Source organism: Lactuca sativa, chromosome 3 (genome assembly GCF_002870075.4).
Source record: "Lactuca sativa cultivar Salinas chromosome 3, Lsat_Salinas_v11, whole genome shotgun sequence".
NCBI classification, from domain to species: Eukaryota; Viridiplantae; Streptophyta; class Magnoliopsida; order Asterales; family Asteraceae; genus Lactuca; species Lactuca sativa.
In genome coordinates, this window is record NC_056625.2 from 264,565,684 (window position 1) to 264,580,336 (window position 14,653).

At 36.0% G+C, this 14,653-nt stretch overlaps 1 protein-coding gene across 1 annotated transcript; it reads left to right on the forward strand.

Annotated features, from left to right (window-relative positions):
- Positions 1-294: 294 nt before the first annotated feature.
- On the forward strand, positions 295-1,919 carry LOC111888091 (1-aminocyclopropane-1-carboxylate oxidase homolog 1). The gene is made up of 2 exons (XM_023884198.3): positions 295-1,349; positions 1,447-1,919. The coding sequence occupies exons 1-2, from the start codon at positions 528-530 to the stop codon at positions 1,696-1,698; spliced, it is 1,074 nt and encodes a 357-aa protein (XP_023739966.1). The 5' UTR covers positions 295-527; the 3' UTR covers positions 1,699-1,919.
- The last annotated feature ends 12,734 nt before the right edge of the window (positions 1,920-14,653 follow it).

Consider the following 14,653-nt stretch of genomic DNA (forward strand, 5'->3'; position numbering starts at 1 on the left):
AAACACGCTCTAATTGTGATGATTTGCTTTGGGCAATAGCTACACTACGTTTTGAAGATTACATTGATACCCTCAAGACTTATCTATCTAGATAGAAGAGGTAAAACATTTTACAATTGCCATGTAGTTAATGATTGATTACCTTCATGTTCTTATTATCATTTCAATCCAAGTTGACTGTTCATATAGTTTCAGCTCACTTTTTCCTTGAAATCGTACTAGGAACAAGAATACAGCTATGTTGGATTTTCTCGTTACAATTTAGTGTTGACATTGCTCATTTAAGGTATATTATTGTCAAACACATTGTTCCTTTCGACAAGATTTTGGTGTTTTAAGATGAGTTTAAACTCACACGACATTATATTTGTTTACAACAAATAATTTAGTATATACATATACTAAAAAAGAGATTCAGTTTGAGTTAACTTTGACTTTTACTTCTATTAGCATTTGAGTCAACGTTGCAAGAATGAGTGGGTGGCAGCATATTATCTGCATAACATCTTACGATCATCTTCACAAAAATGGCGGCCACCACCACTTCAGTCATCTCAGGCTACGATCGACCAACGGAGCTCAAAGCTTTCGACCAAACAAAAACCGGCGTCAAAGGCCTCGTCGATGCCGGAATCCGACAAATCCCTCGCATCTTCATCCACCCACCGGAAACCTCCCCCAAAACCTCCACAATTTTCGAGATTCCAGTCGTAGACCTTGGATCAACCGATAGAGCATCGACGGTGGAGAAGATTCGTGCGGCGTCGGAGAATCTAGGTTTCTTTCAAGTGGTGAATCACGGGATCCCTGTGACTGTTATGGACGAGATGCTTCAAGGAGTTCGTAGATTTCACGAACAAGATGTGGAGGTGAAAAAACAGTTTTACACGAGGGATCTTTCGAGAACAGTAGTGTATAATAGCAACTTCGATCTGCATAGTTCCCCTGCCGCAAACTGGAGAGACACCTTCTTTTCATTTATGGCTCCGTCACCTCCGCCGCCGGAGGAATTACCGGAGGTTTGCAGAGACATACAAATCGAGTATTCAAATCAAGTGATGAAACTAGGCGGGTTGCTATTCCGATTGATCTCAGAAGCCTTGGGGTTGAACGATAATCACCTCAGAGATCTGGATTTTGACAAAGGGCTTTCGATCGCCGGCCATTGTTATCCTGCTTGTCCACAACCAGATCTAACAATGGGTACAACCAAACACACAGACGGTGGTTTTCTAACAGTGCTTCTACACGATGAAATCGGGGGACTACAAATTCTCCATCAAAATCAATGGATTGATGTTCCTCCAATACCTGGTGCGCTTGTGATCAATATCGGAGATCTATTACAGGCACGTTCGTTTAGCTTGTTTAGCTATATAACATTCGACAATTGATTCTTGACTCTGAAAAACCAAACTGGAGTGTAACCATTTTAGGGTTTTGCAGATTTTATCGAATGATAAATTGAGAAGTGTGGAGCATAGAGTGGTGGCAAATGAGAAAGGACCGAGAGTATCGGTGGCGTGTTTCTTCGGACCCTCCTTAGCGCCGTCGAAGAAGGTGTTGGGACCATTGCCGGAGCTGGTTTCCGATGAGAACCCACCGAGGTACAGAGAAACCACCTTCCATGAATACGGGCAATATTCCTCCTCTAAGGCCCTTGATGGCGTTCCTCGGTTGCTTCATTGGAGGATTTAGGTTTTATCACAAACTATATCTATATATAGTTCGTAGTTCATACGCTAACACAATTATCAACTCATTCCATTCGGCTATGAAAAAAAATAACATTATGTATATTATTCATTATATATTACTATATATTACATCTATAAACATATGTTGCTTTTATCTTTTAGCTTCCTAAAATGTCGAATTTCTATGTCATTTTATCTTTTTATATGTAAGTGGTCTTTTTATTCTTTATATTTAAAGGAAAGTATTTTATACAATAAATAAAATATTATTTACGTTTATATCTAGTCATTTTTTTATAAGCATTGCATGTTAAAATTGTTTTTATATAAGATTTACTAACAAAATTTAATATTAAGTTATGTCTGATGGGTTTTAGCCATAAGAACATTCATATGTACGCATGCAAAACCCTAATGCTTGGATCTAGGCTTTCTAATTAAACATGCTTTATATCCAAGACTTCTAATGACTATTTAGGTATAAGAACAATGTTAAAATAGATCTAGAATCATACCTTTGAATCCCTTGTTTGATCTTGTTGTCTTGGAGCTTTTAGAGTCACAATTGTCACTCCTCTAATGGCTTACAAACACCAAATAGCAAGGAGGATGATTTGGGAGAGAGGAGAGGGGAGGAAATCGGCCAGGGCTTCTCTACTTTAGATCAAGTGCCGATTTCCTTATGTCATATGGTCTATTTATACTTGTAGACTCCTTAAGGGTTACAGCTTAAACCCTAATTGGATAATCTTCTCTTAAAGCAATCCAAATTCATTCCTTAGATAACTCTTTGGACGATTTGAAGCTATCCCTAGCTTCTAGAATCTGTCCAATCCCTATCAATATGGATTTACAGTCTAAAGTTTAACTATCAAACAATTGACAATTTATACCCCTCTTATTTAATTAATCTCTTTAAGTCACCAAATTAATTCCAATTAATTCTATGACTTATATTAATCAAAAAACAATATTATTATTCTTTATATTATTCTCATAATATATTAATAATATTTATTCTCTCTTAATAAATCATCCTATCAAGTCGCTATGGTGAAGGCAACCCAAAAGGACCATGCACAACCGGGTCAAATACTTGCCTAATATAGTTGCAGCCTTAGACATTATTTCAACAATCTCCCACTTGGATAAGTCTAGTAACTATATGCACAAGTACAATTCGGTTTGCCATCGTAGCTCTCAAAGACGCTGTCAAACTTTGATCTAATCAATCTTGTCCTTTAGATAAGGGATCGTACAGTCCTCTGTTAGATATCATGCTGACAATCCTATGGAATGGTTAGTCAAGCATTTAGGTTTCTTGATCTCTGATTTATTTGACATAGAACTTAATCGAACACATCAATTCAGTTCTGACCGGGCCCGACACATAAGTCAAATCAAATCATCGAGCGGCCGAGATATCGCTTTTACCTTCTTAGATAAAAGTTACAGATAAACTTTGACTTATATGCATTTACTTATTCATTAACCAACTATACACAACAATGCGTTTTATAACACCGAGTTACTGATGCGTTTTCGCATTATCAATTAACAAATAACAAACCATATATCTAGGTTTTAAGACTATATGATATTATCGTCTTGCGATCACCCTTTTATATCATATTCCATAAGGTGATTCCAGCAAGCGCGGGTTTGTTCCAATGCTCAAAACTAGTTCATAAGCACGCATGAACGTTGCAGCAACCCTTTTCTATGTCTAACACCATTTAGACAGACTACACACCAATTCATGACAATCTTCATTCACATCTACTTCCAACATATGAACGATTGTGGACAATTCGAATAATTCGATTATTCCTAATAAACTCAATTATTCTGGAAGTCAAAACATGGAAAGCGAAACAATAGTTAAACAATTAACATAAGACAGTAACATTACTCATAAATAAAACTCCTTTATTTAATCATCAAATGTTAATTACATTTATCTATTACACGCTTCTAATACTATCTAATCTATGTTAATATCATCCTTCAGCCCAATACTCCTAGCATGCTGCAAGTGCTTAACCCTACTCAGTCCCTTCGTAAGCGGATATGCTGGGTTATCTTCTGATGATATCCTCTTCACTACGAGTTGTTCTTCTTCTACACGATGTCTAATAAAGTGATATTTTCTATCGATATGTCTTGATCTACCATGATCCCTCGATTCCTTGGTCAAGGCAACCGCTCCTTCTTTATCACAGAAAATCTCCATGGGCTCCTTTATGGCAGGTACAACTCCAAGATCACCGATGAAGTTCTTCAGCCATATTGCCTCCTTCGACGCTTCGCTCGCTGCAATGTACTCTGATTTGCACGTTGAATCAGCTACGATTTCCTGCTTGGAACTCTTCCATGGAACTCTTCCATGTCACTGCTCCTCCATTTAAGGATATTCTTTACCGCAATCCAATGTGCTTTGCCAGGATTCCCTTGATATCTGCTAACCATGCTTAAATCGAAGGCTACATCCAGGCGAGTACAAGTCATAGCGTACATGATTGAGCCAACTGTAGAACCGTATGGTACTCGGCTCATTTCTGCTATCTCAGCTTCGGTACTCGGACTTTGAGTCTTACTCAACTTGGCATTACTTTGTATCGGTAATTCTCCCTTCTTCGAGTTTTCCATACTAAAACGTTTTAGTACCTTCTCTAAGTAAGTGTTCTGACTAAGTCCAATTAGTCTCTTACTTCTTTCTCTTACTATCCTTATTCCCAAAATGTAAGAAGCCTTTCCGAGGTCCTTCATAGCGAAGCACTTCCCGAGCCAGGACTTAACTTCCTGCAGAGTCGGGATGTCGTTTCCTATGAGTAATATGTCATCGACGTATAGAACGAGGAAGCTAACTATACTCCTACTGGCTTTGACATATACACATGATTCATCTTCGCTTCGTACAAATCCAAACTCTTTGACTTTCTCATCGAAGCAAAGATTCCATCTGCGAGACGCTTGCTTAAGTCCATAGATGGACTTCTCAAGCTTACTCACTCTATTCGGATGCTTCGGATCCACAAACCCCTCTGGCTGAGCCATGTAAACATACTCAGCCAACTTCCCATTAAGGAAAGTGGTCTTGACATCCATTTGCCAAATCTCATAATCATGAAATGCGGCAATCGCTAGCATCACTCTAATAGATTTTATCTTCGCAACTAGTGAGAAGGTCTCATCATAGTCAACTCCGGGAGTTTGAGTAAAGCCCTTCGCAACCAATCGCGCTTTGTATGTGTGTACGTTTCCATCCATGTCGGTCTTCTTCTTGAAGATCCATTTGCACCCAACGGCCTTACGTCCGGGCACATTATCAATCAAATTCCAAACTTGGTTATCATACATGGATTGGATCTCGCTATCCATTGCCTCTTTCCATTTCGCAGACTCCGGGCCTGCCATGGCTTCCTTATAGCTATTAGGTTCATCTAGATTTATTAGTGTACCATCACTAATATACGTGTCCCCTTCGGTAGTAATATGAAAACCATAAAACTGGGGATGAACTCTAACTCTATCGGAACGTCTAAGAGGTAAGGACTCGTCAATTGGTTCAACTGGAGTTTCCTCCTCGGGTTGAGTACCAGTGGTAGAGGTTCCTTCATCTATCGACTCTTGAATTTCTTCAAGCTCGATTTGCCTCCCACTATCTCCTTGGCCTATGAGTTCTCGCTCTCGGAAAACTCTTCTCCTCGCAACAAAGACAACATTGTCCTTCGGTCTATAGAAGAGATATCCAAAGGATTTCTGTGGGTAGCCGATGAAAATACATCGCTCACTTCGAGGTTCGAGCTTGTCGTGAGTATCTCGTCTTACGAAAGCCTCGCAACCCCAAACCTTGATATGTGCTAACGAGGGAGCTTTCCCTGTCCACATCTCGTGAGGTGTTTTGGCAACCTTCTTAGTAGGGACTCGGTTAAGGATATGGGCGGCAGTATCTAAGGCATACCCCCAAAAAGAGATCGGTAGTGAAGCACGACTCATCATAGAGTGAACCATATCCAATAAGGTTCGATTACGCCTTTCTGCCACACCATTCAACTGCGGTGTCCTAGGAGGCGTCAATTGTGAAACTATTCCACACTCCTTGAGACAATCGTGGAATTCAAGACTTAGGTACTCTCCTCCTCGATCGGATCGAAGCATCTTGATTTTCCTGCCCAATTGATTCTCCACTTCATTCTTGAACTCTTTGAACTTTTCAAAGGTTTCTGACTTTTGCTTGATTAAATAGATATACTCATATCTACTATAATCATCGGTAAAAGTCACGTAGAAGCGGTTCCCATCCTTCGTGGTTGATCTAAATGGTCCACATACATTGGTATGTATTAGGTCCAATAGACCTTTACCCCTTTCACACGTACTCGTGAAGGGTGATTTAGTCATCTTTCCAAGCAAACAAGACTCGCACGTGTCATCTTCCCTAAGGTCGAATGACTCCAACACTCCATCCTTTTGGAGTTGGGCTATGCGTTTCTTGTTGACATGTCCAAGACGACAATGCCACAAGGATGCTTTATCCATACTAGTGGAAGAATCTATGTTCAAAACATCATTTCCTAAGTTATCAACAATCATAACAGTTTCATAAATTCCATTACATGGTACAGCTTCAAAGTAAAAGACACCATTTAGATAAGCCAAAATAGAACCATTCTCATTATTAAAAGAAAATCTAAAACCTTGTCTAAACAAACCCTGAAATGAAATGATGTTTCTAGCCATTTCTGGCGAATAGAAACAATTGTTCAAATCTAAACTTAAATTATTCCTAAGCACTAAAGAATACACTCCAATCTTGGTCACAGGCGACGATCTTCTGTTCCCCATGATTAGATTGATCCTTCCTTGCTCCACATCCCTACTTCTTCTTAGTCCCTTCACATTAGAACAAACGTGGTAACCACAACCGATATCAAGAACCCAAGAAATAGCATGATTAGAATATTTACATTTAATTGTGTATATACCTGCGAAAGATGGCTTGATCTTTCCTTCCTTGATGGCTTGCAGGTACTCTGGGCAGCTTCTCTTCCAATGTCCTATCTTGTGGCAGTGGTGGCACTCTGCCTCCTTAGGGTTAGGGCAGGGCTTAGCGGGATCAACTTTGGTCCCACTAGAAAAGGCACCATCTCGGGCTTTAACTTTGCGATAGTTCTTAGACGAAGCCTTCCTCTTCTTTCCCTTTCCTTGACCAATAGCCAAGACAGGAGCAGCGGGTGGATTGGGAGTTGGTGCAACAGACTTGTCTTTGAAGTTGCTCTCAACGACCCTCAAGAGACCTTGGAGTTTGCTTAGGGTGACCTCCTCTTTGTTCATGTGATAGGTCATCCTAAATTGATTGTACATCGGAGGCAAAGAGTGAAGCACCATGTCGATCGCCAAGTCTTCCCCAAAGTCAACATTTAACTTGCGAAGGCGGTCGACATACCTTTGCATCTTTTGCAGGTGCATGGTAAGAGATTCTCCATGACCCATCTTAGCGGAAATCATGTTGGTAAAAATCTCATAACGCTCTTGTCTCGCGTTCTGGTGGTATCTCTCCAATAAGTCTTGATGCATCTCGTACGCGTACATGTCCTCGTAGGACTTTTAGAATTCGGAGTTCATGGTGGCTATCATGATGCAATGTACCTTCGTTGCATCGCGCTCATGAGTTTCAAAAGCGGTGATTTCAGCCGGAGTAGCGATTTCAGGGTTGATTTTCTCGAGCTTCTCATCGAGGACATACTCCTTATCCTCATAGCGAGCAATGGTGCGAATGTATGTTATCCATTCGCTAAAGTTCATTCCATCGAAGGTGACCTTTTGGCAAAGGCTCATCAACGTGAAAGAACTAGCAGCAACGTTGTTTGCGTTTGACATCTACAAATAGAAAGGACAAAGATAGATTAGAATATGAATCCCTAATTATCACCCAATAAGAAAAATTAGGGCTAGGATCCACCAACAACATTTACATATTAGAAAAGGGATGTCGTAATCTAACATGAAAATAAATTGAAGGTAAGTGAATGACGATTCACTAATTCTCCACCATAAAAACTTAACTATTAGTCCTAAATGTATTGAGAATTCCTAGGTTCGGATGAGATTCGTTGAAACTAGTCAATGGCATGTTTAAATCTCGATATGCCCCTCTTGTTTGTGACTGGGATACCGAGGATCACAAAGCGGGTGTGAATTACCATGCAAATTCACATGGTGCCTTCATTGTAACGATCACCTATTCGATGTGCCAGTAAACCACACACGCTCCATCGAACTATGATAAAAAATGAATCACCATTTGCCACCTTTGCTTAGAGCCAATTAGTGTGCCGGTAAACCACACACGCTCCACCAACTTCTTAGCAAGGGTGCAAAGTGTAATTTCATGGGATTGCATCAATTCACTTTTCCTAAAGTAACTAAGATTGGAAAATTTTAAAAAATGTGTAGTTACTTTGTATTACTTATTATACTTTTAATGAGAGGATGAGGTTGCCCTATCCTACCCGTTCGGCTAACGACCCTCCACCGATCAAGCAAGCAATGGGTGTGAGTGTACACCCATTAAGCGCCATTTTATAGGCCGCAACCTTATACCCACCTTATAGATCGGCTTCGTGAATGAGGCCTACTAACGGTAAGACTAGCATTTTAGTTATACATACATATATATATATATATATATATATATATATATATATATATATATATATTATTCTTGTAATATTATATTAGTATAGAGTTGTATTTTAAACCTTTTAAAATCTAGGGTTTGAAATTTAAATTGTCTAAATTAAAACTTTTAATCACAAATATAAATTTCAAAACTTGAGGACAAGTTTTAAACATTTAAAACATGGAGGATCAAATAACAAATAATTTAAATTAACAATTAATTTCCTAATTATCTATATTTGATTTATTCAAGATTTCTTTCAAGATAATTACCAAAATAATCAAACTAATTAATTAATTATCATATAAGGAAATTAAATATTTTATTAATTGATAAATATCTTTAATTAGATCAAGATTATAGTCATATATATCAAAAAATCGGATTAGGGTTAATCTAATATGATTAAGGTAAGTTTCCATAAGATAATCATGAAGAAATCCCGAATCTGGCCATTCCTGACGCTTGGACTCGCCGAGTGCACAAATGGACTCGCCGAGTCAGGCCAACTCACCGAATCCACTATGGAACTCGCCGAGTCCATGACTCAGAAACACAAAAATCGAATTTGGAGTTTAGTTTCAAGCAAATAAGCAACAATTTAATGAAAACCAAGCTAGGCTCTGATACCACTGATGGGTTTTAGCCATAAGAACATTCCTATGTGCGCAAGCAAAACCCTAATGCTTGGATCTAGGCTTTCTAATTAAACATGCTTTGAATCCAAGACTTCTAATGACTATTTAGGTGTAAGAACAATGTTAAAACAGATCTAGAATCATACCTTTGAATCCCTTGTTTGATCTTGTTGTCTTGGAGCTTCTAGAGTCACAATTGTCACTCCTCTAATGGCTTACAAACACCAAATAGCAAGGAGGATGATTTGGGAGAGAGGAGAGGGGAGGAAATCGGCCAGGGCTTCTCTACTTTAGATCAAGTGCCGATTTCCTTATGCCATAGGGTCTATTTATACTTGTAGACTCCTTAAGGGTTACAGCTTAAACCCTAATTGGATAATCTTCTCTTAAAGCAATCCAAATTCATTCCTTAGATAACTCTTTGGACGATTTGAAGCTATCCCTAGCTTCTAGAATCCGTCCAATCCCTATCAATATGGATTTACAGTCTAAAGTTTAACTATCAAACAATTGATAATTTATACCCTCTTATTTAATTAATCTCTTTAAGTCACCAAATTAATTCCAATTAATTCTATGACTTATATTAATCAAATAACAATATTATTATTCTTTATATTATTCTCATAATATATTAATAATATTTATTCTCTCTTAATAAATCATCCTATCAAGTCGCTATGGTGAGGGCAACCCAAAAGGACCATGCACAACCGGGTCAAATACTTGCCTAATATAGTTACAGCCTTAGACACTATTCCAACAATGTCATGATTATTTTCTCAAACTAAGGGGTTGTTTGTTTATCGCTTAATAGACAAATTAAGAGGCAGCCTCTTAAAAATTCAGATATGCAATGCATGCAATGTTTGATAGCCTCTTATAAAATACCTCTTAATTGGTTAAATGCCTATGAAAAATTCAGACATAAACCCAAGTCTGAAAAAGAAAAAAGACGTTCCTGCCCTAATATAACACGCCTCCTTCTTTTCACGCTCCTTGTTTTCTTCTCCTCAGGCGCAGACGCCTTTCTTCAACCCCCATCTGTTGCAACTTCGATCCCCACTATCGTCACCAGCATCGAATTCGCCTCCGCCTCCTCCACGTTGTTCCTTTCCATCTTCACAGTTTCGATCGTCGCCACCCTCCCGCACCTCCGGAGCCACCGCTTTAGGTTTGTAATCCGTTCTTCAAAAATCCCTAATTTTCTTTGATTTTTTTTTTCTGAAATCGAGGATAAGGTCCCAATACTCTCCTCCAACTTTGATGAAAATGACAATATCTTGTTGAAATTGATGATGTTCTGATTGAATTGTGTGTTGATTTCATCTGATGATTAGATGTTGTTTTTATGAAAATTTTGATGGATTGATTTCTGTTGATATCTACTGAAAAGTTTATAGCGGAAATAAATAGTTCATGTAATTCATTTATATGAAATCATTAGTTCGTCTGATTTTTTACTGATTTGTTGTGGTTAATTTTTTGTTGACATGAAAGTGATAGAATGTTTGGTTGTAGTGTGCAGAGAGTAGAAATTCAAAGAAATTTAGGTTCAAGAGAAATGGATTCAACGGGAAGGACATAGATGCGCTTTACGGGCAATGTTGGATAGAGACAACATCACAAAGGTAGCATTCATCCATTTTCTCAATGGTTTTCCAAATATGGAGTTTCTTCATTTGATCATTATTGAAGTACATTAATCCAGTCCATGTTCTTCCACCTAATCTAGGTCATAACAGTTAGCATCTTCTTTAATTGATCGACAATAGATAGTTTTATTGATTATGTATTTGTCACTTGGTGAGGATTGCTTTTATAGCTTGTTTTTGTAAGGGTTGAATGTAAGAAATAGCAATGTATTTTTATTGCTTTCTTTATTATAGCATCATACTTTTGCTTCTTCGGGTTAGAGCATTGTATTTTTTTAAAAATATAGTTAAATTTGTATGTTTAATTTTTATTATATATATATATATATATATATATATATATATATATATATATATATATATTATTGAAGGCTTTGGTTTGTTTATTTTATAAAAATAAACACTGAATTTTGTAAAAAGTAATAAAGAGGGTAAAATGGTCATTTTTATAATTCAGCATAGAAATTCAGAGATTCTAACCAAACAGCATGTTAACAATTCAGATCTTAAAAATTCAGACCCTTTTAGAAATTCACACCTCTTAAAAATTCAGATTCTACCAAATAGCCCCTAACACACACTATAAGAATAACAGACTATCCTAACGACAGTGTCGTCGCTAAAAGTAGGTCTATGCCGACAACATGTCGTCGCTATAGCTTTTGCCAACTTTGACCTTGACTGCTTGACCAGAAAATATTTGTTGACCACGTGTCGTCTCGACAGATACTGCACGAACGACGACTTTTTCGCGGTCTTCTAAAAACCTATGTTGGCGACATATCGTGGGTATAGGATACAACAAATGGTATTTTTCATTTATTTTTATTCCATGGTGCAGAAAATCGAAACAGCATAGTATTTTTGAAAGTTATCCTGACGACATGTCGTCGGCAAGCCACGTGGCGATCCGCGTGAAATAGCTATTGCGACGACTTGTCGTCGGCTCAACTTTTATTTTTATTTTTTTATTTCGGAAAATAAATGAAACGACTTTGTTATGTAAACCCTATTTACCCTAACAGATGACATCAATGTATCATTCATTTGTAGTGGACGACATCCTTCTTTATCGCTCGATCTGCAATGATGAATATTGACCCTTCACCACCGGCGACGAGCAGCAAGTACATTGTATTTTCTTCTTTGTTAGGTTGTGTTTGGCGCGCCACAATTAGCTAATAAGCTAGCTTATTTTTCGAGCTTTTTTATGTTGTCGTGTTTGGCAAACCAAAAAGTAGCTTATAAGCTAGTATTTTGAAAAGCTACTTAGACTAGCTTTTTAGGAGCTTTTTTAAAATTTTCCAAATATACCCCTTAATTAATTATAGAAACACATACTCTTAAATGTGCTTTTATGTAATTTTATATATTTCAGCTAGCTTTTCAGCTAGTTTTACCAAACATCATTGTTTATCAGTTAGCCTTTCAACTACCAGCTAGCTTTTTATTTAACAGCCAACTTTTCAGCTATCAACCAACTTTTCAGGTAACAACTAGCTTTTCAACTAGTACGCCAAACATAGCCTTAGTGATTGCTCAACTTCTTAACTCCAAATTAGTTATAGCTCAACTTTTAACTTCGAATTTTGGGTTTTTTTTATGTTTGGTTGTGAAGTGGTTTACCACCGTCATTCCTTCACCACCTTCGGCCACCGGCGACTCCTTCCAGCTTCTCTCATTCGCCCAGCTTCTCTCATTCGCCACAGCAGGTAAGGATGGAGTGGTTTTTTTCCTTATTTTTTCTTTTCTGATTTTGTGTTTTTCCGGTGACCACCAGCCACCACCGGAGGACCACCATCAAATCCGACCATCGGAATCCAGCCATCACAACAAGAAGAACATAACCAGTTAGTTTTTTTTTCCTGTTTTCTAATTTTTGTTGAAATTGAACTTGTATGTATAGGTTTATATTGTATGATTGTGTTACTTGTTTTGTCTTTGTATGATTGTGTTATTTGTTTAGGTTTATATGAAATTGATATTGATTGTATGTATAAAATGTCATTTACTTGTTTAGGTTTATATGAAATCGAAATTGTGTATAAAATGTTATATGAAATTGTATGTTTATATGAAATGTTATATGAAATTTTATGATTTTGCTACTTATTTAGGTTGATGTGGATTGTATGCATAGAATTTAAAATATGTATGTTTGTGTTGCTTGTTTAGGTTTATTAATTTGAGTGCATGAAGTGATAAAGTGCATAATTGTTAAGTTAAAGTGTTTGTCTTTAAATTCATGATAAATGCTTAGTGATAAGTTAAAGTTTTTGTATTTAATTAGGTAATATGATTGTTTAAACTACAATGTTATTATTGAAAAAAGTAAATTGTTATTATATATAAATATATATATATATATATATATATATATATAAAGTACAATGCTATACTTGAAGAAAAACAAAAATAAGATGCTAAAAATACTATAAATAGAAAAAAGAAGTGAAATAGAATGTTTTTAATAAACAAACTAATAAAAAAACAAAATAATATTTAATGTACAATGTTATAATTGAAAAAAAAAAACAAGTATGATGCTATAATTGAAAAAAAAAAGATGATATATATACTTTAAACAAACTAATAAAAGTACGTTGCTTTTAAAGATAATCTAAATACAAATGTTATTAATAGCAACGCAATTTTATTAGTTTGTTTATTAAAGCGTTCTATTTTCATTTCTTTTTTATATTTATAACAGAAAATAAAATAATAAAAGTACAATGCCATAATAGAACAAAAAAACAAAATAATATCAAAGTACAATGCTATAATTGAAAAAAATAGCATTGAAAATAAATATAAGATGTTATATATACTATAAATATGAAAAAGAAGTGAAAATATAATGTTATAAACAAACTAACAAAAGTACGTTGCTATTAATTAGTATATTGCTATTAAAGATAATCTAACTATAAAGGTTATTAATAGCAACGTACTTTTATTAGTTTGTTTATTAAAGTATTCTATTTTCATTTCTTTTCTATAGTTATAGCAGGAAACAAAATAATAAAAGCACATTTAATCATTGATTTTTAGTTTAAGTATCTTTTTATAATCATCAAGAGCCTATAAATATCTGTCCGAAATTGATTTAGAAATTAATTTTGGGTTGTCCCCATTTTGGGACTGCGTTTTAAATACTTTATCTCATTTAGGATGTGAATATGTATTGCATGCTTGTTTGTTTATGAAAATTTTGGTTGTCATTTTCTCCTTGCTCATCAAGTATATATTTCTTTATATTCTTCGAAGCTAAGGGGAAATGATGCCGAATTGTTCTCAAACAAACTGTCGCGCAATGCACATTCAAATATGATATAAGGTATTCAAAAATGGGTTTAGAAGCCTATCCTTGTGAATACTCAATCAATTTCTTTCGATTTTTACTTCCCAGGTATATATTTCTTTATAACTTGTGAATACAATTTGAATTTCAATAACTATGTATACAATGTATTTTTTAATAATGAAATAGAAATGACGATCGATAAGAATTGGATTCGTGAAAACCGAACGTCCCCAAAATTCTTGGAAGGTCTTAAAAACTTTATGTAGATTGTTGGTAAACATTTCGAATCTAAAGACAAAGTGTGTTTTCCATGCATAAAGTGTGTGAATATGTATCGACAGTTGTTGAGTATGGTTTATGCCCACATACATGACCATGGGTTTCTAAAATCATATACTATATGGCATCATCACGGTGAGAAACTTCATGTTTTAGATTTAGGCTACAATTCGACTTTAATAAACACTCGAACAACTAATAAGATGTTTGATGTAATTGATGATGTTATGGAGGAACAAAATACAAATGAGGAAGGACGAAGCATGAACCTAAAATTTGATGATTTATTTGAGGAGCCCAATACTGAGTTATACCCTGATTGTGAGATGTCTTCCTTAAACTTTCTAGCAAAGTTGTTGCATATTAATGTGATCAATAAATGGATAGATAATTCG

Excerpts from the sequence above, each read along its gene's own strand:
- LOC111888091 (XM_023884198.3), top strand. The coding sequence starts at position 528 with ATGGCGGCCACCACCACTTCAGTCATCTCAGGCTACGATCGACCAACG. Across the intron at positions 1,350-1,446 it reads ATATCGGAGATCTATTACAG|ATTTTATCGAATGATAAATT; the intron begins GCACGTTCGTTT and ends AGGGTTTTGCAG.